Source organism: Mytilus californianus, unplaced genomic scaffold (genome assembly GCF_021869535.1).
Source record: "Mytilus californianus isolate M0D057914Y unplaced genomic scaffold, xbMytCali1.0.p SCAF_9, whole genome shotgun sequence".
Classification (NCBI taxonomy): Eukaryota; Metazoa; Mollusca; class Bivalvia; order Mytilida; family Mytilidae; genus Mytilus; species Mytilus californianus.
The window spans coordinates 20,172,699-20,189,348 of record NW_026262745.1 but is presented as its reverse complement, the minus strand read 5'-3'; the positions used below and the strand labels follow the sequence as shown (position 1 = coordinate 20,189,348).

General features: G+C 32.1%; 1 protein-coding gene across 1 annotated transcript in view; it reads left to right on the top strand.

The window, feature by feature from the left end:
- Positions 1–13,921, top strand: part of LOC127715807 (uncharacterized) — a 56,523-nt gene extending 42,602 nt beyond the window's left edge. Inside the window, exons 9-10 of the mRNA XM_052221945.1 lie at positions 1,258–1,427; positions 12,411–13,921. Of these exons, the coding sequence (XP_052077905.1) occupies positions 1,258–1,427; positions 12,411–12,679 (439 nt within the window). The 3' untranslated portion in view covers positions 12,680–13,921. The remainder of the gene's footprint in view (positions 1–1,257; positions 1,428–12,410) is intronic.
- The last annotated feature ends 2,729 nt before the right edge of the window (positions 13,922–16,650 follow it).

Here is a 16,650-nt window from a genome sequence, read left to right as displayed (position 1 = left end):
GATAATATGACGGATAAAATATTCTTGTGCGTCAACCCTTCCTAACATGGGATTGTGGTGTAGCAAAATCCATTGAAAAAACAATACAAATTCGTTGAAAATAGCTTGACTGAGCGTAGCAAGAACTAATAAATGAAAACGACTATCTACGGAAAAAAGCTAGTTCAATTTTTGTAATGCAGTATATTTATAGTAAATAAGTTAAATGTTGTAAGTTCCGTTAAAGATAATATTTATGAATCTCACTACAATGTTAAATTAAAAGATTAATTGATAACAACAAACAATAGAAAATTTACTACATTGAAGAAGCGAAAATCGTCTGGTTTGTTTAATGTATTTCAGTATAGAAATCTCTTTTTGTAACATCACAATCACGAAATGGACAATTATTGCTATAAATAGTAAATTCGTTAAAATTCAGTTCACTGGAGTAAAATTCTACAAGATAATGAGAGAATTCTTAAATGTTTGAAACAAAACAAATCACGTATAGTTAGCAAGTAATTCAAAAATCTGTTATGAATTATTAGAGTGTTTGCTTTTAAGAATCTTTTTAATAATAAATCAGTTCACATTTAACGAATTTAGTGTAAAGACGCCATAAACAGTCTGAGAAACGCATGTTGTGCAATGACAAAATATAAGTAAACAGGTACGACAGGATATAGGATCAGGAGTTTGCATAACTGCACATATATCGTAATATATATAAAAACAAAAAAAAAGGGCTACTGAATCAATACTAGCTGGAACCTTAAAAGGGATAGCATATAATATAAAAAAGGAAATGTGATAGGATATTTCTGAGACAACTATATACCAGAGGTCATGTTTACTTTTGCTGAAAAGTTTTAAGCTACAGGTTTTAATCGAGAACACACAAACTATATCTCAAATATAATCCATATATGACAAGACTAGAGGATTGGATATAAAGTATAAAGCATTATCCCATTTACTCGTACAAGACGATAAAATGTCCAGAAACCTACAAAACGTTACTTCGATGCACATTTTGTTGCACATCATTCGCTAACAGTGTAAGTATGAGCAAAATATAACACAAAAGTATAATTTCAAAATCTAAATAACCAAATCAAACCAAACAAAGGATCAAACAACAACAAAAAAACAATAAATAACAATTAAATTAAAGAAATAGTATTGCGTATATTAGCTTTCATAAACAATCCTTACAAGAGATCAACGTACTGCGCCTTAGACATCTTAAAACATGAAACTTTCTCGTTGTAGAGGATTTGGAATACCATTGGCAGTTGTCTTAGCGTGTTTTGCAACTGTACATTTGAATGCGACGTGTAAAGATTTAACCAGTATTAAGAAGAAAACTTCTGAAGGCATGATATTACAAAATTCATCAACACCACAACTGGCAAATGACATACCAGTATACGCTGCTGCGTGTAAGTGTGTTTAGGTTTTTGAATAAAAGCGTTACAACCAAAAAAACTTACCAGATTGGGTTTTCATTATAGCTATTCTCAACATTTTTATTTTGATACCCGTCGAAGAAATGCGTTTTTGTTTGCAAGAAATCGAACTATATTTATGAACAAAAAAGTAATAAGTTTTCATTTCTTTTGCATTATTTTTCAATTGTACATAATACATCATATTCCCCGTATCAACGTGTTGCGTTTTTAATGTTTTTATAAGCCCGGTATCGTTGATGATTTGTTTTTATAATGATAGAATACATAAAACTTGAGAAGTGTCGTGGTTTTCTAATACCATTCTGGAACTGTTTTTCCGTCCGAAACACTGCACTGATAACGGAGCCCGTATAATATCATTATGATCATGATTTTTTTCTGATAATGTTTCATATCTATAAAAATTCTACAAAAGCCTGTTTTCGATTTCATCATTTTTACCTTCACTTCGCACTAATAAGTAACATTAAAGATTTGAACATGCATAAACCTGTAAAAGCATTATTGTCTTCGACAAGGTCAAAACTAAATTAGTATCCGACATTATGCAATTCTCTTTTTACGTATTTTGCAATTTATCTTTTACATGTCCCTAGTTATGCACTCCTTGAGAATATCATTCCAGTAACAAAAATCTTGTTGAACACGGTGTATGACATTTGAGGAACAGGAAGTTTTCAACCTTGAGCATATGAATTCACTGCGGGTTTGTTGGGGTTGGTGTTGATCAGACTTTTTTAAAACAAAACTACATAATCTTTTATGTGATATATTTTACTAAGCTAATAGTATTGGGCTTGTGTGTCGTTTTCATTTAGACATGGTCTTGTCATTTTATGGAATGTATGGTTTTGTTTCGATCCCTTGTCATGTTCTATTTTTTAAAGAACTATGCATAATATTATGCATACAATATATTGAAAGAACCAATGCTTATACGATATCTTTTCCCTCTCGTTTCTAATTAATTGTAGGTCGGTCCAGAAAATCGAAGAGTGTGTATACGTTTTATTTTACAAACCATGATGATTTGAAGTAATTGTTACTTCTGAATTATTCGGGATGTAACAAGCAAAATGAATTTTACGGCAAGTTTTTGTTATCAATTATAGGTGTACGTTTGCAAAACGGCAAATATGATACAGTGATAGCATCACAAAGGCAACTGGCTGGTCAATTTGGTGAAACGGATAACAATGACAGCGTTTATAGCAATACTGCAAAGTTTCTCGATGGCTATGAGACTGAATCAGCGTTATGTAGCATTGCAGGAAATGTTCACGAAACATCGGAACATCCAGAAAATAATCCAACTGTTGATCCTCCTACATACCAAGAAGCAAGATGTTTAAATAATTGCCTATATGAAACATCGTTGTAACAATTGCATTTAATGTGTATACCAAAAGTAGTATCTCCGAAACCTGTATTTGATTTACTTTTAGTACGCAAACTTCAGATGTTTGTTTTCATCGGTCAGTTTGTCAACAACAATTAACAGGAGACAACTTGAAAACTGGTCAAAAGTACATTATAATTAATTTGTAATAATTTCTTAATCTTTAAAATGTATTCTAACAAAAATTTCGTATTTGAATAGTCCCTAATTTTATTATCCTAATTGAAAGAATTTTTCAATTGTTTTGTTGTGCTTCATACATTGTCATATCCATCCTAGATCTGGATAGATCACAATAATATTTTATATGATGGAATAATTATCATAAAAGGATACCAAATGCACGGAGGTTGCAATTTGACATTATAGGCAAAATCAATGAAATTAATGTATGTTGAAACTAAAAAAGGTACAGTTAACCGGGAAATTTTCGCGCCGTCTTTTTTTAGCGATTAACCAAGAAAATCTAAATTCGCGCTGTTTTGAATTCGCGATGTCCAGGTGTCCTATTTAAGTTTTTCAGAAACGACTCGGAAACTGTACAGTTTTACATGTATTTAAATCAAGTGATAAAATCAGAAATCCTTTTTGTCGGTTCATATTTAAACTTATTAGTCATGTTTGTTTTATAAAAACACATTCACAATAAACAGAAAGGAATGACCTAATTAAGAGTGAACTAAATGCTGACAGGATTACTGCTATTTAATTAATATTTTGATCGTATTGATCTATACAGCAGATAGACTAAGGTAATCAGTTTAAAACTGATTGATATGTGTCATTTGCATAAATTTAACGATAGTTGTTTATTTAGCAATATCCGTAATGTCCATTTGCTTGAGATGTCTTTCATGTTAATTACACTAACAGGAGCTAAAGTTGTGATTTCAGACATTGACTTTCAAATAAAGTTAGTTTTGTGGTATAGATCTGTTGTCTGTTAAACTTATCCTATTGATATACGGTCATGTATGATCACCTTTGTGTTCGGTTTTCCTTGAAATAGTCAAAGTCGTTTTATATTGCGTTTCAACTCTTACCGCAAAAATAGCAAAAATAAAACTGCCGCTAAAATTTCCCTTTTTACGAGTATCTTATGCAACAACAAGAGCTTTCCATATCCAAATACGACAGTATTTTTTTTCTTCTTCCGATACTCAAATGTACTAGTTGTATGTGTATTTACATTGGAAGCATTATTCATTAAAACAATATTGTTTTATCTCATGTTCCTGTGTGACCTATAATAGTTGGTAAATAATTCGGACATACCATTACGGATGACAATTTTATTATAGACATAATTTAGAGGTAACAGTGGTTTACCATTGTTCAAATCTCATAAATCCGTCAAGAAGATACAATCAAAGTAAAACAAACAAAACTGTGGTAATTAAGCTCTTTAGAATTAAGAATAGACCATCTGACCAGTTGCCGCTCGCCACGTTCAACTCGTTTTCTAAATTACTGTTTATGTACCTTGTTAAGAAATTTTAAACACAAGACATAATAGCGAACGACTTAAAGACTAAAGCAAAAATTCTGAAATTAATTGTCAGAGTTCGTATACAACATGGATAAATATAAACTGCAAATTAGGCAATGTAATTAAAAAAAAAAATGATTTTTGATAATTCATTTTAGAAGATATAGAATTCACACTGTCTATTCAAGAATTTTTCAAACTTCGCTTTAATCGTAAAAAAGTACAACGAAATACTACACTTTTATTAAAACTACACTTTTCGAGTGGCACGTCTGTTTTTTACATAACTTCACTCCGTCATGTAAGGACAAGAGAATGAACAATTCGTGTATATTACGAATACATGTAATACTCATTTTAGCATATTCACAAATACTTCATATACGTTCCGTCATATACGGATACGTCCTCGATACGTGAGTTCTGTAACAGCTGTAGTAAGCTCTCTTAAATTTAAATGTCATGAGTTTTAGATATTGGTCAGAAAAGCTACCGTCAATTTCTAAATGTGTTGCTCTTTACTATAATTTCTTTACCTTTGAAGTTGTCTTAAATTCAAGTTAGAATTTATTGTCATTCTTCTGTCTCAAGAAGATTATAACGTATTCCTTACTGGTAAATTTTTAAAAACGTGTATGCATTTATTGAAATAAGTGAAAATGAAATAAAAGTTTAAATCAATCAGAAAATAAAACAAAAACTAGACTTAATTATAAACACATTTTTTAGTACGACAAGAAAACCAAGATCCTCAACATACTCTACTAACTCGAGATATAGAAGCCGAAATTCCGACACAAAGAAGACACCATTTATTGGTTATATACTGTGAGTATGCATTTTTGATAATTGTTATATAATCAATGTGAGATTTATTTAAATTTGACAAATTTTGAGTTAATATAGTTAAAACAAATCGTCTGACGTTTCAGTTTATATACAAGTATTTGTATTGTCACTTTAAATAAGTTTTACACAACATAGTAGGTCGATACCACTACTCGTGTAAGTTTCTTGTCAACAGTTGGACGGCAAACGATTTAATGGTTTCTAAGGTAAAGACATTGGTCACGTGACGAAAGGTCATAGTTTATGGTTTTTTGGTAAACGTGCTAGCCTCGTGGTGTTTTTGACTCTTATTGTCTTATTTTTACTCGTATACAAATAAAACTCAAGGTGTTCAAATCACTATTCTTTGTATCTATTACTGAAAAGTGTTGTTGAAGTATTCTAAATTGACGAGTGAAGTGACATTTTTTTTCTGAAAATTTGCGTAGGTCCACGGAAAATCCCTAATCATTCCTTAAATATGTATGGTAACGTTTGGAGGGGTATACAATATGGAGTAAAACCTTTTTTTAGGTAAGATTTTAGTTATAATCGACCCCAAATTTACCAGACACGCAATTGTGTCAGCTTATTCGTGCCGAGGTGGAGATCAAAGGGAGATAACTCCGTACACTCGTCGTAGGAAACTGCAAGTTCACAACAGTAATTTCGAGTAAAAGTGATGATTGTAGTTATATTTCGACACTTTCTTAAATAACTATTTCCATACTTCATGTTCCTTCACTTTTGTAACATTAAAATAGTCATGGAATGGTTGAATATGGCATTTTTCAAGTAATTATAGGTTTTTGAAAACTTCCAAAGATGAAAATTATATATAACTTACTTGATCTTACTTTCCTCTGAAACTTGGAACTTATAAATTGCTAAATTTCTATTCTCAAACACCCTTTTGATAGATAGAAGTATACAAGTCTTTGTTTCACTTTCTTTGTATCAATATTCATAGAAAGCATATGAAAATAAACTCAGTGTACATGTAGCTTGTTTCAACTATAAACAGTTTTTTAATATTAATTTCACTGTAAAATTAAGACTTCAATTAAATTAATTTAGATTTTAAAAAATAACTTAAATAGAAAGTGTTTACTCCGGTGCACTGAAAACGTTGCATCAGTAATGAGATTTGACAAAGTTATTCAGACTGAAGAACTTATAGATTCTTTGTCACTTTGTATTGCTGTTCATATGGTGAAAAAAAATGATATTATACATTCTAACATTGCATCAATTGTGAAACAATGGCTTGCCGATCAATATAAATATTTAAGATTTCACTGTTAAGAGTGGAGAAATAACTTATTGACGGAAATTCTGTATGGGAATGTTTCTCTTGATATTTTTAAACAATACATGTATGTTACCAAACTATCTTTGTTTTTCTATGACCTACATAGATGGGTTCTTGTTATGTGACATCATTGATCGTCAGTCATGGTTATTTGTAGCCTTTTTTCTTGATGTAACAATAGCAAGTTCAGAGGAAAGTAAGAACCTTTCAGCGGATCCAGGACTTTTGAAAGGGGGGATTATTCCAGAAGATATATCGTCGATTTAATGCATAAAAATTATATGTGTTCCAATCTAGAGGGATTCATCAGCAGAACTCGTGTTACAATAGAATTTAACCTTGCATCACATTAAAACACAATATTGGAAAAAACACAAAATGTAGACAATAGATATAAGAAGATGTGGTATGAGTGCCAATGAGACAACCCTCCATCCAAGTCAAAATTTATAAAAGTTAAAGTACGGTCTTCTAAACGGAGCCTTGGCTCACACCGAACAGCAAGCTATAAAGGGCCCCAAAAATTACTAGTGTAAAACCATTAAAACGGGAAAACCAACGGTCTAATCTATATACAAAACGAGAAACGAGAAACACTCATGAACCACATCAACAAACGACAACTACTGAACATCAGATTCAAAATTGTGAACATATATATTGAATGGAAAAAAAATTTGCAGTGGACAGCATTTAAACATTTTTGTTATACCTGCTTTAAGATTAGAAACTATATAAGACGTACAAGTTCTGCTGCTGGCTCTAAATTAAGAGAAAAAATCTGAACATCCAAAAAAAGCCAGAAAGGGATTTGAAACATTATAATCAACGCAAAGAAAACTGAACAAAAAGCTGAAATGCAATATGATATCATGCAATTCACATTATTTCTGTCATTACAAGTACTTTTGTTTATCTTAAATTTGAATTCAAAAGTACTACAAATAACTGTTCAGTCATTAAATAAATTATTGGTTGAATAATGAATGATTAGTTAAGGTGATCAGTAAATAGAGTCTGAATAGGCTTTTTTTAAATAATAGTGTTATTATGTCATACAATTCATTATTCCGATTTCGGAAAAAATCTTCATAGTATCAAATCAGAATGCGAGTTATTATTGCGATGATAACTAAATCGCATTATTTACATTAATAAACCTCACGATAATTTCTTAATTTACAGTATTTAGCTTGTCAAACTCTTCGCTTTACATTTCCTAGGCCTAAATGTGGTTGTGACAATTTTGCTAACTTTTACCACAAATCTCTTTTTTATGACATAACTAGATTATTACCAATTCAGAAAAAGTTGTATACAGTTATATATGTATCACATATTAGAATGCTAGTTTGTATTATTGCAATAAGTTATTGTTCAATTTATAAAAAAAAAAATATTATTTTTGAATTTATAGTTTATTTTTCGATAGCCCAAAATATTAATCTGGAATCAGTACATACATGTAATACTTTAAATTAGGGAACTTATTAAAATGAAGTGTTTGCAGTTCTAAAATAAGGAGACGTGGTATGATTGTCAATGAGTTAACAGTCTGATAACTATCCACCAGAGTCCAAATAGTGTGGCTGTTAGCAGTTATAAATCACTTTACAGACATTAACAATGAACAAAACATGTTAATTGTTTTCAGGCAACATAGGAAAAAGAATTATTGTGGCTCGGTGGCTTACAAGAAAAGATAAGAAATATAATAATAATAATATGAATAGGAAAATAAGAGAGACAAAAAAGACAGGACTAAGCCACTGGACTATATATAAAGTGCTCCCTCACTTACTAATTCTTAGAGGAGCTGCACTATAGTCTACACTTAGAAAAGAAAGATGTTGGGGACCTAGCCAGAGCAAGAAGAATTTTGAGACTTGGGAACAACAGAGTAGATTTGGGGACACCACATATAGGCCAATCTGCCCTATTTGCTCCCACCTAATGACCTATCAAAATTAATGCCTAGGGTGGGAATTAAACCCATGTACATTTACTCTATTGTTCAATTTGTACTTATATGAAATAAATACAGCTGTAATGTAAATATGGTAATTTACATCATATTTATAGCCTCAATTTTTTATAAAGACCTAGCTAGACCTATTTCTTAGGCAAGGTGTATTATGTAACTCTTGAAAGCAATAAAATCCATTTGTAAATACTAATTATATTGCTGTTCAACAATAATAACAAAACAGTGGTTATTTCTAAGTATGCAGTAACAATAACGTGCATTTTAAGTAAACAAACATCAATTAACGACCACGTATTTGTCTGCTGTGCTTGAATTATAAAACGACCCATCAGCTTTATTTACACGAGTTTTTGATAAGACAGACGGTTAAACGTGTCTTTTTACATTATAAGTTTTATAAACAATTCATTTGTTGTTATGACTTGTGTATGCATGGAAATATAATGAAGATAACATTGATTTTTACCGTACAAAATTGAATACACAACATTCCAGAGATGTACACACCAAACACATCCTACTTTTGTAACGATGGATGGTAACGTATAGCCACTTATATAACAGTAAATTTAATTTGATAAGCTACCGGAAACAATAAATAATTTGCATATTCATGGCCGGACAAGCAATTGTGTCAGCTTTTGTTTTGATGGAAAAATGTAAACATTGGAGTCCGCCATTTTGACGTAGGAAACAAACTAATTTTCAATCTTGAATTACAGGACATTGCGCACGTTGCCAGCATATCATGCACAACCAGTCATGTGAAAATATATCTTCTAATTTGTTTTCTACACTTACTATTGTTAGTTAATTTAATGTTTTAATTTCCTACAGAACGGAACATAGTTCTCGAAGACGACGAAGACAAAAATATAGGTGGCGCTGTTTATGGGCGTGAACATTTTACATACGGGTACTTTTTGTGTCGACAGATTGACTTTTATCTGTCAGATTCAGGCGTTTGCCGTTCAACTGTCAATGGTATCACCAGCTGTCAAGTATTCAGCACTCCTGTGTTGACAAATCATTATACAGCCATTTTCTGTTGATTGTTTCTTTAAATGTTAAATCTATCAACACACTTACTAAAGGGTTTTAAACCCATAGGTATCGATGGACTCTTTTGGTCTCAGTTTTTATGCACATTTTTGGAATTTTGGTTCACCGTTATGCCTTCAACAACTAGCAAAAACCAATACCGTATAATAATCTATAAAATGCCCCCTGGTACCGAATCGAGAAATAATTCGACAAGACATATGGAGCGGCCTGATTAAAGCTGCAAATAATAAAGGAGAAAACAAGAAAGACAGATGGCAACCAATGAGAACCATACGGTAATATTCGATAATATGACGGATAACATATTCTTGTGCGTCAACCCTTCCTAACATGGGATTGTGGTGTAGCAAAATTCATTGAAAAAACAATACAAATTCGTTGAAAATAGCTTAACTGAGCGTAGCAAGAACTAATAAATGAAAACGACTATCTACGGAAAAAAGCTAGTTCAATTTTTGTAATGCAGTATATTTATAGTAAATAAGTTAAATGTTGTAAGTTCCGTTAAAGATAATATTTATGAATCTCACTACAATGTTAAATTAAAAGATTAATTGATAAACAACAAACAACAAACAATAGAAAATTTACTACATTGAAGAAGCGAAAATCGTCTGGTTTGTTTATTGTATTTCAATATAGAAATCTCTTTTTGTAACATCACAAGTACAATCACGAAATGGACAATTATTGCTATAAAAAGTAAATTCGTTAAAATTCAGTTCACTGGAGTAAAATTCTACAAGATAATGAGAGAATTCTTAAATGTTTGAAGCAAAACAAATCACGTATAGTTAGCAAGTAATTCAGAAATCTGTTATGAATTATTAGAGTGTTTGCTTTTAAGACTCTTTTTAATAATAAATCAGTTCACATTTAACGAATTTAGTGTAAAGACGCCATAAACAGTCTGAGAAACGCATGTTGTGCAATGACAAAATATAAGTAAACAGGTACGACAGGATATAGGATCATGAGTTTGCATAACTGCACATATATCGTAATATATATATATATAAAAAAAGGGCTACTGAATCAATACTAGCTGGAACCTTAAAAGGGATAGCATATAATATAAAAAAGGAAATGTGATAGGATATTTTTGAGACAACTATATACCAGAGGTCATGTTTACTTTTGCCGAAAAGTTTTAAGCTACAGGTTTTAATCGAGAACACACAAACTATATCTCAAATATAATCCATATATGACAAGACTAGAGGATTGGATATAAAGTATAAAGCATTATCCCATTTACTCGTACAAGACGATAAAATGTCCAGAAACCTACAAAACGTTACTTCGATGCACATTTTGTTGCACATCGTTCGCTAACAGTGTAAGTATGAGCAAAATATAACACAAAAGTATAATTTCAAAATCTAAATAACCAAACCAAACCAAACAAAGGATCAAACAACAACAAAAAAACAATAAATAACAATTAAATTAAAGAAATAGTATTGCGTATATTAGCTTTCATAAACAATCCTTACAAGAGATCAACGTACTGCGCCTTAGACATCTTAAAACATGAAACTTTCTCGTTGTAGAGGATTTGGAATACCATTGGCAGTTGTCTTAGCGTGTTTTGCAACTGTACATTTGAATGCGACGTGTAAAGATTTAACCAGTATTAAGAAGAAAACTTCTGAAGGCATGATATTACAAAAGTCATCAACACTACAACTGGCAAATGACATACCAGTATACGCTGCTGCGTGTAAGTGTGTTTAGGTTTTTGAATAAAAGCGTTACAACCAAAAAAACTTACCAAATTGGGTTTTCATTATAGCTATCCTCAACATTTTTATTTTGATACCCGTCGAAGAAATGCGTTTTTGTTTGCAGGAAATCGAACTATATTTATGAACAAAAAAGTAATAAGTTTTCATTTCTTTTGCATTATTTTTCATTTGTACATAATACATCATATTCCCCGTATCAACGTGTTGCCTTTTTAATGTTTTTATAAGCCCGGTATCGTTGATGATTTGTTTTTATAATGATAGAATACATAAAACTTGAGAAGTGTCGTGGTTTTCTAATACCATTCTGGAACTGTTTTTCCGTCCGAAACACTGCACTGATAACGGAGCCCGTATAATATCATTATGATCATGATTTTTTCTGATAATGTTTCATATTTATAAAAATTCCACAAAAGCCTGTTTTCGATTTCATCATTTTTACCTTCACTTTGCACTAATAAGTAACATTAAAGATTTGAACATGCATAAACTTGTAAAAGCATTATTGTCTTCGACAAGGTCAAAATTAAATTAGTATCCGACATTATGCAATTCATTTTTTACGTATTTTGCAATCTATCTTTTACATGTCCCTAGTTATGCACTCCTTGAGAATATCATTCCAGTAACAAAAATCTTGTTGAACACGGTGTATGACATTTGAGGAACAGGAAGTTTTCAACCTTGAGCATATGAATTCACTGCGGGTTTGTTGGGGTTGGTGTTGATCAGACTTTTTTTTAAAACAAAACTACATAATCTTTTATGTGATATATTTTACTAAGCTAATAGTATTGGGCCTGTGTGTCGTTTTCATTTAGACATGGTCCTGTCATTTTATGGAATGTATGGTTTTGTTTCGATCCCTTGTCATGTTCTATTTTTTTAAAGAACTATGCATAAATTTATGCATACAATATATTGAAAGAACCAATGCTTATACGATATCTTTTCCCTCTCGTTTCTAATTAAAATAATTGTAGGTCGGTCCAGAAAATCGAAGAGTGTGTATACGTTTTATTTTACAAACCATGATGATTTGAAGTAATTGTTACTTCTGAATTATTCGGGATGTAACAAGCAAAAATGGATTTTACGGCAAGTTTTTGTTATCAATTATAGGTGTACGTTTGCAAAACGGCAAATATGATACAGTGATAGCATCACAAAGGCAACTGGCTGGTCAATTTGGTGAAACGGATAACAATGACAGCGTTTATAGCAATACTGCAAAGTTTCTCGATGGCTATGAGACTGAATCAGCGTTATGTAGCATTGCAGGGAATGTTCACGAAACATCGGAACATCCAGAAAATAATCCAACTGTTGATCCTCCTACATACCAAGAAGCAAGATGTTTAAATAATTGCCTATATGAAACATCGTTGTAACAATTGCATTTAATGTGTATACCAAAAGTAGTATCTCCGAAACCTGTATTTGATTTACTTTTAGTACGCAAACTTCAGATGTTTGTTTTCATCGGTCAGTTTGTTAACAACAATTAACAGGAGACAACTTGAAAACTGGTCAAAAGTACATTATAATTAATTTGTAATAATTTCTTAATCTTTAAAATGTATTCTAACAAAAATTTCGTATTTGAATAGTCCCTAATTTTATTATCCTAATTGAAAGAATTTTTCAATTGTTTTGTTGTGCTTCATACATTGTCATATCCATCCTAGATCTGGATAGATCACAATAATATTTTATATGATGGAATAATTATCATAAAAGGATACCAAATGCACGGAGGTCGCAATTTGACATTATAGGCAAAATCAATGAAATTAATGTATGTTGAAACTAAAAAAGGTACTGTTAACCGGGAAATTTTCGCGCCGTCTTTTTTTCGCGATTAACCAAGAAAATCTAAATTCGGGCTGTTTTGAATTCGCGATGTCCAGGTGTCCTATTTAAGTTTTTCAGAAACGACTCGGAAACTGTACAGTTTTACATGTATTTAAATCAAGTGATACATTCAGAAATCCTTTTTGTCGGTTCATATTTAAACTTATTAGTCATGTTTGTTTTATAAAAACACATTCACAACAAACAGAAAGGAATGACCTAATTAAGAGTGAACTAAATGCTGACAGGATTACTGCTATTTAATTAATATTTTGATCGTATTGATCCATACAGCAGATAGACTAAGGTAATCAGTTTAAAACTGATTGATATGTGTCATTTGCATAAATTTAACGATAGTTGTTTATTTAGCAATATCCGTAATGTCCATTTGCTTGAGATGTCTTTCATGTTAATTAGACTAACAGGAGCTAAAGTTGTGATTTCAGACATTGACTTTCAAATAAAGTTAGTTTTGTGGTATAGATCTGTTGTCTGTTAAACTTATCCTATTGATATACGGTCATGTATGATCACCTTTGTGTTCGGTTTTCCTTGAAATAGTCAAAGTCGTTTTATTTTTGCGTTTCAACTCTTACCGCAAAAGTAGCGAAAACAAAACTGCCGCTAAAATTTCCCTGTTTACAGTATCTTATGCAAAAACAAGAGCTTTTCATATCCAAATACGACAGTATTTTTTTCTTCTTCCGATACTCAAATGTACTAGTTGTATATGTATTTACATTGAAAGCATTATTCATTAAAACAATATTGTTTTATCTCATATTCCTGTGTGACCTATAATAGTTGGTAAATAATTCGGACATACCATTACGGATGACAATTTTATTATAGACATAATTTAGAGGTAACAGTGGTTTACGTTTGTTCAAATCTCATTAATCCGTCAAGAAGATACAATCAAAGTAAAACAAACAAAACTGTGGTAATTACATGAACCCAAAGGGTGTGATGACTGAATTGGAAAAGTAATATTTGGTTATACTATATAGAAAAGTTCTTGTGGTGTTCTGTTGTACCACCGTTTCAGGATAAGCGGAAGGTTGGGCGCCCGCTAACATGTTTAACCGCACCACATTCTTTATGTGTATGTCCCAGGTCAGGAGCAAGTAATTCAGTGGTTGTTGTTGTTGTATATCATACTTATATTTCGTTTTTTTGTTGTTGTAGAATGTAGTAGAATGTGTCCCCGTGCTTGTGGTGTATGCCCTTATATTTTTCAATTATGGGCTGTTTGCCTGTGAGAGTTTATAAGTGTTTCTCGTTTCTCGTTTTTTATTTAGATTAGACCGTTGGTTTTCCCGTTTGAATGGTTTTACACTAGTAATTTTTGGGGCCCTTTTTAGATTGCTGTTCGGTGTGAGCCAAGGCTCCGTGTTGAAGACCGTACTTTGACCTATATTGGTTTACTTTTATAAATTTTGACTTGGATGGGGAGCTGTTTTGGGGAGGGATAAATCCTACTTTGTAAAGAATCACTCTGATTCAAACAAAAGATTTTCTGAAACTGACATTATCAAGATGCTTGATTTCTTGATTGACGACATATTTGTTACGTATGGAGGGCGTGTTTTTCAACAGACTGTCGGAATTCCAATGGGAACCAATTGTGCCCTCTTCTTGCCGACTTGTTTCTTTGTTATTATGAGGCTGACTTCATACAGGAACTTCTTAGGAAGAAAGATAAGAAGTTAGCAATATCCTTTAACTTTACGTTCCGCTATATAGATGATGTTCTCTCACTAAATAATACAAAATTTGGTGACTATGTTGAACCAATCTATCCCATCGAACTAGTGATAAAGGATACTACAGATACAGTTAAGTCTGCCTCATATCTTGACTTACATTTAGAAATTGACAAAGAGGGTCGGTTGAAAACAAAACGTTACGACAGAAGAGATGATTTCAGCTTCCCAATTGGGAACTTTCCATTTCTATGTAGCAACATTCAGCAGCGCCTGCATACGGAGTATATATATCCCAATTAATACGATATTCCAGGGCTTGTATTTCCTATCATGATTTCCTTGATAGAGGATTGCTGCTCACAAGGAAGCTATTAAACCAAGAGTTCCAAATGGTGAAGTTGAAATCATCCCTCCGTAAATTTTACGGACGCCATCACGAGTTGGTTGACCGTTATGGAAGAACCGTTTCACAGATGATATCGGATATGTACCTTATGTCGTTACTACAATACCCTTCCCTTTTTCACGAATGTGACCTACCGAATTAGACTATTTACCGGATTTGTAATAACATAAGCAACACGACGGGTGCCACATGTGGAGCAGGATCTGCTTACCCTTCCGGAGCACCTGAGATCACCCCCAGTTTTTGGTGGGGTTCGTGTTGCTTAGTCTTTAGTTTTCTATGTTGTGTCATCTGTACCATTATTTGTTTGTTTGTCTTTTTATTTTTGGCCATGGCGTTGTCAGTTTGTTTTCGATCTATGAGTTTGACTGTCCCTCTGGTATCTTTCGTCCCTCTTTTGTCTCATTGGCACTCATACCACATCTTCTTATATCTATATATATTGTACACAAATCAGGCTGTAGTGGCTTACCAAATTTTGGATTCTTAAGAACTCCTGTAAAATTTGAAATCTCGGTCATTTTCTGAAATAAATTCTATCAAAGCCTTTATTTTTTTCACCTTTTACACCGACATACAATATGAAAAATGAAAAACCTGTCTTAAAGAATATTCACAATGCTTTCCACCATAAACATGGTACCATACACTACCATTTTTTTCTTTTGGAATATAAATTTAGTTAAAAATGATCCCGAAAAAAGCATGCTACACCGAAGAACAAGTGATCAGTATGTTTCTCATTGACAACATATTTTTGATCTACAAAAAAAAAATCCTGTCGGTTGTCGGCTTCTATGGGTACCAACTGTTCACCTCTCCTAGCCAGCCTTTTCTTATTTCCATACAAGTCGGAGTTCCTTAAAAAAAAAGATCAAAGAAGCTAGATTATTTAATTTCACATACAGGTATATTGAAGATGTTCTTTCAATTAACAATCCAAAGTTTTCGGATTTTGTCCCATCAATATACCCTCTTTAACGACAGATTAACGAAACAACAGATACAGATTCCTCTTGATCATTTCTAGACATTTACATCGAATTGTACAATAGTGGTCTACTAAGTACCAGAATCTATGACAAACAAGAATATTTTAATTTTGAAATTTTCAATTTTCCTTACCTTACACTACAAACTGCTCAGAGTCTGAAAAGACCATATTTTGTGCTCGACCAGTAAGGTGGAGCACAGATTTTACTTGATTAGACTCGACATAATCTCGACAGTACTTAACTGTACATAACTGTACTCGACCTTGGTCTCGACTTTACTTAATAAGTCTGATTAAGTACTTGATAATTTTGGTATAGTCTGAATATGGTCTTGACCAGTCTCGACCAGTCTCGACTCAATCTCGACTCAGTCTTGACCTGTCTCGACCTGTCTC